General features: G+C 36.6%; 1 protein-coding gene across 4 annotated transcripts in view; it reads left to right on the forward strand.

Moving 5' to 3' along the window:
• The window catches only part of CAPN7 (calpain 7), a 34,127-nt gene that overhangs the window by 4,648 nt on the left and 13,787 nt on the right, over positions 1-15,692 (forward strand). For 2 of the 4 annotated variants that reach the window (XM_026098615.2, XM_064506094.1), the window contains exons 2-13: positions 73-181; positions 1,850-2,007; positions 4,265-4,332; positions 5,587-5,787; positions 6,377-6,463; positions 7,308-7,434; positions 8,230-8,315; positions 9,412-9,505; positions 11,166-11,312; positions 12,756-12,862; positions 14,387-14,507; positions 14,758-14,902. In XM_026098615.2, the coding sequence (XP_025954400.2) occupies positions 73-181; positions 1,850-2,007; positions 4,265-4,332; positions 5,587-5,787; positions 6,377-6,463; positions 7,308-7,434; positions 8,230-8,315; positions 9,412-9,505; positions 11,166-11,312; positions 12,756-12,862; positions 14,387-14,507; positions 14,758-14,902 (1,450 nt within the window). Of the gene's footprint in view, positions 1-72; positions 182-1,849; positions 2,049-4,264; positions 4,333-5,586; positions 5,788-6,376; positions 6,464-7,307; positions 7,435-8,229; positions 8,316-9,411; positions 9,506-11,165; positions 11,313-12,755; positions 12,863-14,386; positions 14,508-14,757; positions 14,903-15,692 lie in introns of those variants that run through there. The other 2 variants (XM_064506093.1, XM_026098616.2) reach the window with 2 other exon arrangements.

The raw sequence follows: 15,692 nt of genomic DNA on the forward strand, positions 1-15,692 counted from the left end.
GGCCCTCAGCTTACGTAAAGTTATTTTCCAGGCAGCAGATGTTAACTATGTATCAACTTCTTCTCCCTGCAGGAAGCTGCACAAGCCTTGATTTATGCTGGGATGGCAGGGTCAAACCTGGAAAATATTCAAGAAAAAATAAATGAGTACTTGGAGAGAGTTCAAGCCCTCCATTCAGCAGGTGGGTAAGGAGCTTTCTAATCAAACCTCTGCTTGAATTAATTGACTAGAAAGCCTTTTTGGTGCTGTGAAATATACATCTGTGATTTTTGCTGTTTTTCATGATTATCCTTCTCTGTGAAGGACATCAGGTACAATGAGCATTCAGAAATGAAGCACAATGACTTCCTAAGGACTTTAGTGCAAAATTTCTTTCCTTTTAAATATTCTTAAGAACCACATCTGTACAGCAAATATGAAGAGATAATGAAACATAGGAACAAAAAAATGATCAGGAACAAATCAATACTTGCATTTAAGACTCAGCTGCATGATGGATTTAAAGCAAGTGGTTTTGGCATTTTGAGAGGGAGAGAGCTGTCTGCTCTCATAAGGGGTTTCCTTGTTTGATCCCACTTCAGTATTTGGGCTTAGCGCAAAATCTCCAATTCTTGTACATGTGTAATTCTCATTTAGAATCACAGGATTGCTGAGCATGGAAGGGACCTCAGGAGGTCTCTAGACCAACCTCCTGCTCAAAGCAGGGTTAACACTGAATTCAGACCAGGTTGATCAGGGTTTTGTCCAATCAGGTTCTGAAAACCTCTGAAGACAGAAATTCCCCATCCTCTCTGGGTCCCGCTCCAGTGCATATTTGTCTTTATACTGAAAACTTTTTTCTCTTTATAGGCAGTTGGGATATCCTGTTTCAGTTTATGACCGCTCTCTCTTTCTCCTGCAGTGCACTGCTGTAAAGAGCCTGACTGCGTCTTCTCTATAACCTCCTTTCACTGACTGGCAGGCTGCTGTTAGCTGCTCCCTGCCCTGCCACCCAAGCCATCTCTTCTGCTGGCCGAGCAAGCCCAGCTCCCTCAGCCTATCCTCACATCCCCCATAAGGATGCAGTATTCCAGCTGGGGTCTACTGAGTGCCAAGGGGAGGATGATAATCCCTTCCCTCGATCTTCTGGCCATGCTCTTGCTGATGCAGCCCTGGATGCTGTTAGTCTTCATCCCTGTCAGGGCTGTGCTGGTTCCTGCTTATCTACCATCCCTCAAGACCCACAGGCCCTTCTCAGTACAGCTGCTGTCTGGCCAGGCAATTGCAACCTGTACCCTGCAGGGCGTTAAACTGTCCCAGACACGGGGCATTCCATTTGTCCTTGTTGAATTTCATGCGATTCCTGTCAGCCCATTACTTTAGTTTATCTAGGTCTCTTTGAATAACAATCATGACTTTGAGTATATCGACTCTACCTCCTGGTTTGCCATGATCTGCCAACTTGATGAGGGTGCACTCTGTCTTCTTCTTCAGGTTATTAATAACGATATTAAATGAGATAGATGCCTAAGGAACTCATGTATTGCAGCAGGTGATGTGTTTTCAGAAATATTGCCGTATTTTATGTAATTAAATAACTTTTTCCTTAATTTAGTATGAAAGCTATTTTATTTACATTGTTATTTGATGTGTGAAATATCCTGAGAGCATATCTCTGGTTCCTGTGTGGGGATTTTTTTTTCTTCGTTTTACTTTTTTTGTCCTTGCAAAGATGTCTTTAGCAAAGCTTAAAAAGTTTCAGTTTCCAGCCAAAAAAAATAGATATTACCCATCTAATTAGAAGTGCTAGTGTTTGTGAGTACCTTATTAAGGATGTTTTTACATGTTAAATACTTCCTTTTTCATTTAGTTCAGTCACAGAACACAGACCCTCTGAAGTCAAAGCAACAGTTGGACTTGGAGCGTGCTCACTTCCTAGTTACGCAGGCTTTTGATGAAGATGACAAAGGCAATGCAGAAGAAGCTATAGAGTTGTACACAGAAGCGGTGGAACTCTGTTTGAAAACAGTATGTTAAGCTACAAGTTAACTTGGTGGAATTATGTGATGGTAAGAAATTCTTCCACTTACACAAGTAACTGACCCTTAAAGGCTGGCTTAAAAATGGAGTACCTGTATTTCCAAAAACTATTTTTGAATCTTTTTTTCCAGTGTTTTTTTAATGTTTCTTCCAATCTTTACAGCGCTGACTAACAGCATAGCATTAAGTTATGGGGACTTGTGATTTATTTTCTCTGAACCCCGTTATACTAAAACCTAGAAATAACCTTGGAATGTTTTTTTTTTTTTTCATATTTTGTCTGGGAGCCAGTGAGACACTAAAACAGAAATTTAAAAACAGTTAAAACTGAAGAAGACAACTTGATAATGTGTCAGCTATTACTTTCTTAATATGATAAAGGAAATAATTTACGGGAAAACTTTTAGAGTAATACTTTCCAAAAATGTAATGGTCCATTGATGCCAAAACTAGTAAAAATGTTACTCAAATTAATCACTGCTCAACATTAAAGCTGTTATGAGTGAATTCAGTTCACACTGAAATAAGTGGTACAGACAAATTGACTTGGCCATTATGTGAGTGCTATAGAGTATAATTACAGGTACTGCTTTTTTCTGTTAAGACCAGTTGCCATAACTAACTCATTATAGGAAGAGCTCACCACCATGATGTAACTCCACCAAGTCTGTTCTTCTTCTTTCTCTTCTGTTTTTATAATGTAAATATATGTGGGGTATTGGGAGGGGAGCATTCCTGTTGCTACATACCAGGGTAAAACCTTCTATGCTCTGAATTCCTGGTTCTGTGTAGGCTCAAAAACCCTGCTCATACAGTGTAACCAGACTAAGGGCTCATAAAACTGATGTAGTTCTTCCATTTGATTAGCGGGATCAGAACTTCTTCCATCTACTATATAAAACCTATTGTGGTGGTATACTGGTTTTCCTCTGTTATGTTCCTCTTTCTGTTATATCAGTGCATGCAAATATTGCTTACATATATAGTAGCTAATCTGAAATTAGGTCAAATAACAGGTACTCTTACCTGGTCTTTCATTAGGTGCAGTTACTGGTGAAGTTTCTTTTAATCTCGACTAGCTTATTTTTGATAAGATGATTGTAGGCTTTATCCCTCAGGTGGATCAAAAACTACCTCCTTCTTCCCAGAATGAAAGAAGACTGAAGGAATTCTCCTATCCTGAAGCATTGCTTCTGTCCTGCTTTCTGCTCAGTATATTCAGGTGGAGAGATTTGTCTCTTTACCCTTGAAGTACTTGGAGAGCAGCCATTCCTTTTCTTCTGTGGCTGTCTCCTGGACAGGTCTGCTGGTGCGCCATCTCTGCTGCTTACCTTCATACATCTTTCAAAGTCTTTTCCAGCCAAGAACCCCTCAGTGTAATTTCACAGATCACAAAAAGTAGTCTAGAAAAATCTTACAAAGGGTGTCTCTAGTTTTATTTCACAGGGTGAAACTAGCTTGCCTCTTGTTTTTCCCAGTGGACCTAACTGATTGGGAAGAGTGAGTCATGATACAGAGCTAAAACCTGAAACCTGCTTATGGGTGTCACAGGAGAAGCCACACCCCATGTTGTGCTTCTTGCAGACTGCTTAGCTACACTAGCCATGCTTCACCTGTAAGAAAAACAAAAGTATAAATTGATTGTATGACTAAACTGTTGTGGCTGACTACCCAACTGATAATAGAAGTTAGTGCTCTTAATACCTGTTTTGGTGCCCTGTCATAGATAATTTTATGCCTTAGATGTGCAAGAACAATATTTTTAACTTGGAAGCAGATTTTTCTTTTAATGAAGAAAAACCTCCAAGTTTATTTTATTTTCTCTTATTTTTCCATGATTATTTTTGACTCATGGTGGGGGGGGGGGGGAAGGAGGGGAAGGAATTGGAATGCACCTAATTTCGGTAATGTTTTAACATAATGTGTTTTGCCTTCTTCCTGACATAGTTTTAATATGGTTAATTCTTCTGGCAGACTTTTTACGTATGCAGTGTTTCTCATGCTCAAGCATTTTAAATATTACTTTCATTCTGTGAATAGTCACTAGAACAGCAAAATGATACTCATTTACTTAGTATGCTTTTTATGCCAACATTAAAAACCCGTATCTATTAATTTCAAGGAAGAATTGGAAAAATAGCTAATTACTGTTTTATGCTGTAACTTACAAGTTTGAAATTTGACAAACTGATTTCTTTTTTAACCTGGCTTTTTTCAATGTGTAGCTTTTTCTTTTGTATTTAAGGCTACTGAAACTTCAGAAACCGGCCTTCAGTCAAAACTAAAACAGCTGGCTCGACAAGCACTGGATAGGTGAGTATAGCCAACATTAGCATAAGTATTTGCTATCAAGATTTAACGCACCCTATGAACTGGATTATCTAATCCAGTCTGTCTGTTTTGTGCCGTAAAGAGCATGGATTCTGGCTAGAAGCAGCTTGTGTAGTGTTCTTCTGGTAGCTAGCTACTAGTTGCTATACAGCTGAAAAAGTAACTTGTGTCAGTCCTCTGGGGACCTTGGGACGTGCCAAATTAGGGAGAGACGGTGTATTTTTTAGTGCCGATGCACCGCTTCAGTCTCCACAGATACAACTCGTAATAGTGTGTTATAATTTTTGGCTTTTATAAAGATGTCAAATTCAGGCAAGCACTATGTCAGCATCTCTTCATAGTGATGACACCTTGGAAACTGGAAAATGTTTAGCTTAAAGGTGGCAGTGTAATTGTAAGGGTAGATCTACTGATTTGTGTGTCTAAAACCAGTTACATGAATGCAAGTTCAGTATAACTCCTTTTAAATTAGATATATAATGGGGGTTAGAATACTAGTCTCTGTGCTTTTTCGGTATAAGCTGCTTTTGAGCACGTTTCAGTCTGTGTTCAAGAACAATATATTGATTCGTATACATGTGACTATCCATCATCTTAATGCAGCAAAAAATATACACAATCTTCAAGCAGTTGAACTGCAAGTCATATGCTGATTTGTGAGAATGGCAGTGGGGCTTTACAGGTGTGGTAGCTGCTAGACAAATTAAAACCTGAAACCCTGAGAGGAAGCAACACAGTAGGAGATGCTGAAGCCAATATTAACAGTCTGTTCCTGGCTGATAGCAAAGTGGGGGAGGCAGTTAGGAATTTGTTTTTGTTTCCTGTTTGTGAATTGTTTTAAAAGGAGTTTTCTCTCTCTGGATTTCAGTGGTCTTACTCTGAGATTCCAGATAATGAACACTTGCATGTATTCTCTTACTAGCATAACTTTTAATTTTAAAGGTGACAAATCTAATGAGTTCTGTCAAAAGTAGCTTATAAGTGAGTTACAAATGCTGTATTTTTATTGACTCTATAACAGGAAAATAAAGAGGTACTGGCATTCGGAATTTTCTGAACATTTATCTTCAATCTATATTGTTCATGAATTGATTTTCTCCGGATAAGCAGTATCGGGCCAAGTGGGCGTTTGTTCATCTAATTTAACATATGTAGGAGCATGAAATAGCAAATAAATAATTGAACCATAACCATATGTTTAATGTTGTTGTAAACAGAATGTGTTTTTTGTTTTAGAGCAGAGGCACTTAAGGAATCTATGTCAAAGTCATCTCAGAAGGAGAAGTCAACTGTAGTTAAACCGAATCAGCCAGTCAGAACATTCTTTCCATTGGGACCTGATTTTTCTTTAAATGATAAACCACAGACAATCAGAGCAGTACAAGCTAGTGAATCTCAAGGTCAGAGATACACTGCAGAGGAGATTGAAGTACTCAGGTGAGATGAGGACAACTTTTCTCAAGTGTTACCATTTGTGCAAGTGTAACACAATACATTGAAGCAGCATGAGTATGAGGTGCATAAACAGAGGGTTGCAAAACTGTCTCTTACAAACCCCATTGCTGCTATTTTCTACACATTAATAAATTCTAGTATTCTCTTTGGTGATGTAATTATTGTCTTTTATTCACATAGTGCATTTTCTAGAGTGTGTGATACTCTTTTAAAAGAGAGGTAAAAGATGACTTGGGAAGTCTATTTAGATAAATGAATACATTTTTAAATGCGAGTTCTAGACTTAAAAAAAAAGGTGTGTAGCTGATAATCATTTTTCTGCAGAGTCACGGTGATTTGTCCACAAGTATGCACTTGCAGGATTAGTGATCAAGGCATCAAGTACTGCACATTTCAAGACCAAATAAGTACAATGCTTGTTTCCTTTTCAAGAGGTAGAGTGCTTTCTGTCTTCAGAGGCACTGTATCTTTGTAGTTTTTAAACATTAAATTCTGTTGTTATCTCCTGGGGCTTAGTCTTTGAAAGATGATAGATAGGTTTGTAACTATATTTTTCTCTTATGACTCGCAGAAAGACTTCGAAAATTAATGGTATTGAATATGTCCCATTCATGAGTGTTGATCTGAGGGAACGTTTTGCCTTCCCTATGCCGTTTTCGTAAGTGCTATTCAATTACTAAACCTGCACTTGTTTTTATTTCCAAAACTTTTCCATATCCCATACAGTTATGCTTTCTCTTTTAGAACTTCAAATTTTTTAAGTAGGATTTTAATCATAATTCAGGTCAGGATATTTAGATACTACCACTTACTTTTCCAGGCTGATCTTAGGACTGTTTAGTGTGACCTGATCCTGCTCTGTAGGGCTTTTGGTGTTGTGGCCTGTAAGGGGAGCATTAGTTTTGGCTCCTTGGAGTACTGGACTGGGCTGGCAATTCGGGTCCATTCCCTAACTCTGCTGCCTCCCAGTCAATTTAGTTCCCTCTGCCTCAGGTATCCCATGTGTAAAATGAAACTGATAACCCTTTCCTCTGCGAAGGATTATGCAGAGGAAGAGTACTATTTAACTGCTAGGCTTTACTCATGAGCAGTGATACAGGTTCAGATCACATAGACATAGTAGACAAAGACACCTCTTTTTTCTTTAGTTTTCTACTAAAGGCTTGTCAATCGAACAAGTTCATTATTTTCAGGACCAAGGGAACTTTTTAATATTAATTCATTGTCTGCAAGTAAATAGGAAAAATTGGGTTTCTGCTTGTGTAGTCTTACATGAAGGAAGCGCTCAGGTTTTATTTCATGATTTTACTGGCTTTTGCTTTTTTACCCCAAATCATCAACTTTACAGCATTGTTCTTTGCAGTTGTTTTATACTTGTGTATACAAAGCTGTGCAACTGTTTTGCATGTTTTCTGCTATGTATCAGTTATGTAAGATGTACCATGAGAAGTTTTTTCTGAGCTGCTGTTGATTTATTGATACTTCTCCTTTCTTAAATCTAGTGATAAATGTGGCAAGTTACCATTATCCCCCAAACAGAAAGCAATGTTTGCCAAGTGGGTGCGACCAGATGATCTAACAAATAACCCTACGATGATTTATACTGTATCAAGTTTCAGCATAAAGCAGGTAAGTTGTTCCTAAAGAGAAGTGTATGCTGTTTGAGTTTGTTGCAGACAGTATGGGACCTTCTAAAGGTGAAAAGGAATACTTGTTCAAAAAAGAACCCCTAAGTGTGAGAGCGCTTTTCTTGACCCTCTTAAGGACAAATAAGTAAATCAGTAAATAATATCATGCTAGATTCTGTGTGTTTTGTAGTTATGACAACAGACATGTTAACAGTAGAAATGAAAACCAGAATCTGAATTCCAGCAAAAATCCTTTTTTCCGAGAGCAGTGGTAAAGTTAGCATCAAAAATAGTAAGGCATACCCCTGTGGTAAATTCTTCTCTTAATTTATTGCATGTGAAAAATATTGGGCAAGATTTTCTACTTTTTAGTTGACAGGAAGTGGAGTAGCCCATTAAGAATAGTGGAAACATCTTGTTTAACGTTAAGTTGCATAATGGGCCAAGTTATTCTGACATCCACAACAGATCCTGTCATTTGAATCCGGCTTATGTTGCACAGTGTGTTTTGGAAAGGTGGGTTTAAGTATATGAGGATGGTGAAGTGAGATATCTGCACTTTTCTCTGGTTGTCTTTAGTAAATCTTTTAATTCTGCCTTGCTCTGTTGGGCCCTAGTGTTGAGCAAGCATACTTTTCCTGCCTCTTTAGTAGTAGCTTTGCTTCTCTTGGGTCAAATTCCTTCCCTTTTGAAGGGAACTACTAAATGACAACTTTCCTTCCCTTCCCACACATTGCATTTGTCTTTCAATATCTAAATATTAGTAAATGCCCTTGCTATTTTCTTGTATTTACAGACAATAGTGTCAGATTGTTCGTTTGTGGCATCACTAGCTATCAGTGCAGCATATGAAAGAAGATACAACAAAAAATTGATTACGAGGTAAATAGCTGTCCTTTCTAAGATTTTGTCAGACTTAATACTGCCAAATCTTTGAAGTATGTTTTACGGGGGTGATGTTTAAACTGATGTCTGTTAAACTTGCTCTTGATCACATGCAGTTTTTCTAATTAAGTCAAAGTAAAAATATTTGGATTAGTATTCTCAGCTTTCATTAATTTTGGCTGAGGTTCTACATCCCTATCGTTGGACAGGTCAGTAAACATAACTTAGCGTTTGTTTTCCTCTTCCCTTGTCTGGGATTCATGTGGCTTTAGCACATGAAAGTGAAGACAACTTTATGTAGATATGTAATGCAGACTTAAGAGTCTAATTGTAGATACACTTTTAGGGAGAATAAATAGTTTGGAGGGTTTTTTATTTTTTTTTCTTTCTTAATAGAAATTTTACTTACAGTGCTTTATACACCTGTTTTCCTACTTTGCTATGCCAACTGCTGTGCAACAGATGGTCCGTCTTGCATGTTGTTGTACAATTAATGTTAACAACGCTATCACAATACCACTTAACTAGAGTCCTGTGATAAGTTTAGCACAGGTTTGACAGACTGTCTGTGAGGAGCCCATTGCAAGACCAGTCTGCAAATGTTGTTTCTGGAATTTTTGTTTTAACCCATACTATTTAGAGGTGGATGTGGGTATGGGTCTTGTGGGGTTTTATCGTTTGGGGTTTTTTTTGGGGGGTCCGGGGGGGAGCGATGACTTCTGTACTATCTCCCTGTTGGTCATATCTTTGACTTATCAGTTGTACAAATACTATATTTGCACTACAGCTATAGAAATACAGTTTGTTTAATAGTAAGATACAGTTACTTGCCTTGCTTCTGCTGGAGGAACAGTTAGGTTAATTGTGTTCTTCCTGTTACTCTGTTATGTAGAGAAATGCAGCAAAAGTAAGGTCTGAAAAATAAAATTTAGTTAAACATCATTGACATTTTTACTAAATTTGAGTAGCTCTTTTTTGTGAAATTATAAATTCCAGAAACAGTCCATGTTAATCCAACTCAATATCAGTCTTTGTGTACATACAGCCCAGTCATTTACGTCATAACTTTCTCTTTTTTTTTTTTTTCCAACAGTATAATTTACCCTCAGAATAAGAAAGGTGAACCAGAGTATAATCCATGTGGAAAATACATGGTGAAACTTCATATCAACGGTGTTCCTAGAAAGGTAAATGATCTCGGGGAAACTGAGACTGCTTAAGCTGTATATTTTAATGATTTACTCTGCTTCACTGTGAAGTTGTGCTTATCTAGCAAAAACTTTGAATCCTTTTTTTTTTTTTTTTTTTTTTTTTTTTTTTTTTTTTTTTGAAAACAGTGCTCAATTGTTATACCTTTTGGGTTTCATTCTGGTTATGCAGTAGGTAACAGACTGTGGGTATTTTTTCTGCAGACATACCCTGGAATAACCTTACTCACTTATGTTAAACTCACAACATTTCCTTACAGTGCTTAGAGGAATTATGAAACTAATACAGGAGAAATTAAAAAAGGGGGGGGGGTTTAACTCATTACCACTGTATAAATTTGTGGAGCATTTTCATTTGGGGTGCAAATAATTCCCTTTTTACCCCATGTCAGAAAAGAAGTAATAGAACTAGAAAAGGTCCAGAGAGGGACATCCAGGAAGAGTGTAGGTATTGAATGACCACAAAGGAATGACTAAATTGACCAAAGGTTTTTCATAAGGAGAAGAGATGTCTGACGGGGTATGACAGAACTTCATAAACTCAAGAACACCTTTACTTTCTTCTCAGTATAACAAATAGGGGCATAAATAACATATTTCTTCGCATGATACTTAACTGTACTCATTGTTGCAGATGATGAAGGTTTATGAGATTTCAAAAATTGAGTGGCTGTATTCATGGGGAAAAAAAGCCATCAGAGGCTATTAAATTCCTTCTATTATTTCCTGACTTGAAAAATTCTACAATCTGAAAGTGTGTTTCAGGGAATTATCATATATGTACTCACCCTGCTCTTAATACTCTTTCTGAAATATCTACTATTGGTTGCTGTCCAAGACAGGTTGTTAGGCTGAACAGCCATTTGTTCTTGTGTGAATAGGATTATCCATCCTTCCATATGTAGCACTTGAACAGAAAATGTGCTTTCTTAGTAGTGTGTATTGGTGACAGACAAATGTCAATGTAAAACTGAAATACCTGTTCTGGGAAATGATTTCAGACTATTGCAAATACAATAGTAACAATCTATTAATAATGTTGAGCATATTCTACCTAATTTAAAGGAGAAATGTTAATACTTTCACAATCGCTGCTTTGATAATTTTTTTTTCTTTCCAGAGAGAAAAAAATTTAAATCTGGAACTAGAGACTATGAAAGTGATGTGACATATAGTTCGTTTCCCTTTAGATAAATAACCGTTTATTTTTCTGCCAGCTACAGAGCACAGTCTGTGCTCTGTTTCCTAATTAGGTGAGGGATATTGTTAGGCTTTTCTCTACTTTTTTTCATGCTGGTAATTACACTGAACTCTACTCTGGCTACCTCTTTCAATAGATGCTAAAGCAGTTTACAAAAGACTATTGTCATCACCCCCATTTTACATAAGGGAAATTGAGGCACGTGATCACAGCTCACCCAGTGACCAGTGAAAGAGCTGGCAATAGAATTTACTTTGTTCATTAGGCCAAACTACGGCAGGATTGAGAGAGGTATTCACATCTAAGGAAAAATGGTCAGGTCTGGTTGTGTGTCAGATGTTGTATGTTAATGAAATTCTGGTTTTACTATCTTTTTGAAATATTTTTAAAATACATTATTATCTTTATGATGATTTTCATGTGTTTTATTTTGCACAGGTTATCATAGATGACCAGTTACCTGTTGACCATAATGGAGAACTTCTCTGCTCTTATTCTAACAATAAAAATGAGTTATGGGTATCATTAATAGAAAAGGCTTACATGAAGGTAATGGGAGGATATGATTTTCCTGGATCAAATTCTGTAAGTACTGGATTATTTCTAGCAGAGGCAAAAAATTCCTTTTAAATAATTTCAGATCAAAAAATTTTCTTTCTAGTGAAGTCTAAGTGAATTGCTTGCAGAGATGAACATCGGTTTTGGGGGTGGGTTTTTTTGTTGTTTTTGTTTTTTTAACAAATGTGTTTGTATGCACTTAACTGTGCTTGATCAGATAGATTCCATCAAAGTAGAGTAATAGGCAATTCTTGCTCATTAGGAGGGAGTCAGCTAGGAAAGGAACAGAGTAATTGGTTAGTCCTTCCATGTACATAGTGGGAATAGGTATGTGGGTCTGTGAAATTTACCATTTACAAGATTGTTCCACTCATTTATATAAATATGAAATATGTTCATGTAATACGGCTACTAAAGAAAAAGTCATAATGGCGCAGCTAGGCTGACATGCAAAATATTCTTTTAAAAGCCTATTTTACTGAAATGAGTAGACCGTATAATTTTCATTCATTGCTTAGGAAGTATTTCTGATTTTTCATTCCAACTTTTTAAAAACTTTAACAGTATATTTTTGATTTCCTGATGCTGTTTGCATTCTAGATGGTATCTTGATAATCACATTCACTGAAGGTATTCTAGGTAATCACCTTCTGAAATATGATTATCAAGGCAAATATGGCCTTGTAAAAGAGGTAATCGTAGCATATATTTTCATGTATGTTTATCTCAGTGTTGGGCTACTTTGTTTTGGAGAAGAGAGAAGGTGGTGACACGAAATAGCTTGGTGTATTCTCTCTGTCCTCCTCTAACTTGCTGTCCAGAAAAACAGCTTTACTCGTGCCACTTAATTCTCACCACGACCCCACCTGCCCCCTCTGCTTTTGATTATTATGGCTTCTGTGTATAAGCAAAGAATTACCTACTGGCTGTATTGTATTTGTAGTTCCTGAAGTTCCCACCTACCGGTAATAGTCACTGATACTTGAAGCATTTATAGTCTCTGCTTTTGCTTTGAGGAGTACAGAAGAAAAGAAGGGGGAGGAAGTAACATTTAATGAATATGAAATGGAGAGATTAAAGCCTTTTTTTTTTTTTTTTTGAAAAGCATGCCAGTGTTAGCTTTACCAAGAAGAATAAAGAACCCCTATCCTGAGCCTTAGAATAAAACTTAAATAATTAAAAGTGCATGTATAATAGCAAGGTTCCAAATAGTACTTCTGAGAATATACTTTAGAAGTCCATGAATCAAAGAAATAAATAGAACACATCATAGAATTGAACATGGTTAATCATTTTCTTATTTTCTTATGCATGCATCGCTCTGAAATTCCAGTACATTAGTTTGCTTCATCAGTTCACTTTCAAGCGTATGCTTGATTTCTTTCAAGGCACTCTTATAATTTATTTACAGGCATCATATGCTTATAGACGGGTTATCTATTATGCTTTCATTGAATGCTTGCATTTCAGAATATCGATCTCCATGCACTGACTGGTTGGATACCTGAAAGGATTGCTATGCACTCTGACAATCAAGCTTTCAATAAAGATAATACTTTCAGAATGCTTTATCAGAGGTAGAAGTTTGTTCTTTCCTAAATAATCAAAATGCTTGTTGTGCAGTAGCTGAGTTACCAATATAAAAGCAGTACAATCACCACAGATCCTTTGCTAGCATTGTGGTACTACCACAAATTCCGCTTTATAGCTGCTACATAGGCTTTCTGGAAGAAAAAAATTGAGGTATTGGTGTCTTTGATAGAATCAAAGATTAAAAGGTTTGAGGAATTTTTTTGAGATATAACTTTTATTCCTTGCTTTTGAAGAAGAAAAATAGCCCATTTCTTCAGTTACCAGTTGATGAAGAAAATGGAATATGAAGTCAGAGGAGAGCAGGTTGGAAGCAGTGTAAAAGTTAAATATGTTAAAAAGCAGGAGGAGATGTAGGCAGAGCTTTTCCCAGAACTTTGGCATTGAACTGCTGACATTATGGAAGCAGATGGGGTATGGTATTTCTAATCATATCACAAAGTCTTGGTAAATACATCCTGTTAGTAAATCTCTTGGAGAAGTGCAGTACAGAAAGTCTCAAAACTGCAATACTGATTTTCAGATCTACCATAACAATCCTACTTATGGTAAAAGATGCCAGTGTAACTTACAAATTTCAGCTAGCAAGTGCTTTGACTTTCTTCAAAACTGTCTGGTTTGTGCAGCCAGTTTCTCATTTCAAGGACATCGAAGGGGGTATTCTATTGACTGAAGCCACCTACATTCATGATGAAAGAGCGTGACTGTACATTTCTACAGTGCTGTCTTCAGTAGGTTAGGAATTCTCAGTTGTTTGTTATGGACTTTTCAGACATTCTGGCATTGTAGTTGGTGATTGCACTTTGGATGAGATCTAGCCATAATAGCATCACTATTATGTTAGTCTGTGCTAGACTGAAAATGAGTCAGTCCACAGTCCAGTGACTCTGCAAGCTGTCTAGTGTCCCTGAGTATGGATTTTTATTCACTTATTTATTATTATTATTATGTTTTAAGACATTGGAACTATCAGTTGAGACCCTGTCCCTCTGTTGAGGGACACAAAACCTTTGTGTAAACTCCTACAAGAATACAGAAGCATACGCTTCTCATTTTTCAGGTTTTGGCAAACTTCCTCAAAATCATTGGGGGTACTGGAATTATTAATTTGCTTAAATAACACGATTAGCTAAGTGTTGATGAAACCACATTTGTGATCAGCTGAAGATCTGTAAAGCAAATCTTTAACAGATGACACATTGAATTTCAGGTTTGACAAACACTGCTTTTATTGTACAATGAAAGACAAACACTGCTTTTATTGTATAATGAAAATAGTCATTTTTCACTTAAAGCCTACACTTTAATACTGAAGGGATATAATTCCACTTTCTCAAGCTTTCTCAGGAGTGACTTCTGCTTACAAAAGAAAAAAAAATCATATTCCAGTTTTTATAAGGCAGAATCTCAGTAATGGGAAATGTAAAAACACACCATTACAGTGTCTGGCAAATGTTAGTTTACAAGTGCTAAAATCTAAATTAAGCTATTTTTTGCCTCTTTTTGAACAGATTTCACAAAGGAGATGTTCTTATTACAACAGCAACAGGGGTGATGTCTGAAGAGGAAGGAGAAAAATGGGGTTTAGTTCCAACCCATGCATATGCAGTCTTGGATATAAGAGAATATAAGGTATCAAGTAAAACAAAATATGTTTTCAAATGCCTATTCGAGACCTGTGTGCAATGGGTATCTACTTACTTACTTATTTATTCCCCCCCCCGTCAATGGCTCATATGGTTTACTGTATCTGGACTTCATTGGGAAATTCCAGAAAGCTTTATAATACTATATTTTCTTAAGCTATTGGTTCATATGCCATGTTCATATAAATACAAAATTATCATGATGAGTTCAACAGTTCTATTTTGCATTTCTTTAGGGCCTTCGATTCCTTCAGTTGAAAAACCCTTGGAGCCACTTACGTTGGAAGGGACGATACAGTGAAAATGACACACGAAACTGGACCCCAGATCTACAAAAATACTTAAACTTTGATCCTAGAACAGCTCAGAAAATAGACAATGGTAATAAGGTTAAAAATCACTGTGTATTCAGATAATATTGATTTCTGTGGTTTATCTCTGCAGTAAACTGGAAAAAGAAGTGTAAGCAGGAGGGGGGAGGGTGAGGGTAAAACAAATACTAGAAACTAAATAGTCCAAAACTTCAGGGAGCATGTGCATATTTTAAACCATGATTTCAGGTTTGACTGGGTTTAATCTGGACAATTTAATATATTTCAAATTCAGTGGCAAGAAATTACATCTTAGCTTAGGCATTTCTATCTTAGTATCTTGGGGAGAGTTCAGTGCAAAGATAACGTACCAAGAATGTACTTTGTAATGCCGCTTTTTAATATGTGAATAGACTTTTCTACATTTTTTTTGCTGCATGGGTTTGTTAGTGGCAGGGCAGACTGCTAACAGTTTCCAAGTTCTGCAGAAGCTGCTTTTTAAATTCAAAAGAGAAGTTGGTTCTGTTTCTGGTATCCTAGTTGCTGTTTGTTTATCTTTGGCAAGAGAGCCTTTTGTTTGGTGCCACTTACCTTGACAACAATAAGTCCCATGCAAATATGTAAGGAAAACTTTTATTTAAATACAAGTATAGCAGCCTTAGCTTTGTGATAGTAAAGAGAGATTAGCTCATTATTTAGTTGGTGGTTCAATTAGTAAGTAATTACGTTTGTAAAAACTAGTCATAAATTTATATAAAATTACCTTAATGATTTTAAGGGATTTAATTTTTCTGATTGGACTTACATTGTACAGGTCTCGTTTTCTAAACACAACTGCATTTTCTTAGTGCTACAAGATG

The sequence above is a fragment of the Dromaius novaehollandiae genome, chromosome 2 (genome assembly GCF_036370855.1).
Source record: "Dromaius novaehollandiae isolate bDroNov1 chromosome 2, bDroNov1.hap1, whole genome shotgun sequence".
NCBI classification, from domain to species: domain Eukaryota; kingdom Metazoa; phylum Chordata; class Aves; order Casuariiformes; family Dromaiidae; genus Dromaius; species Dromaius novaehollandiae.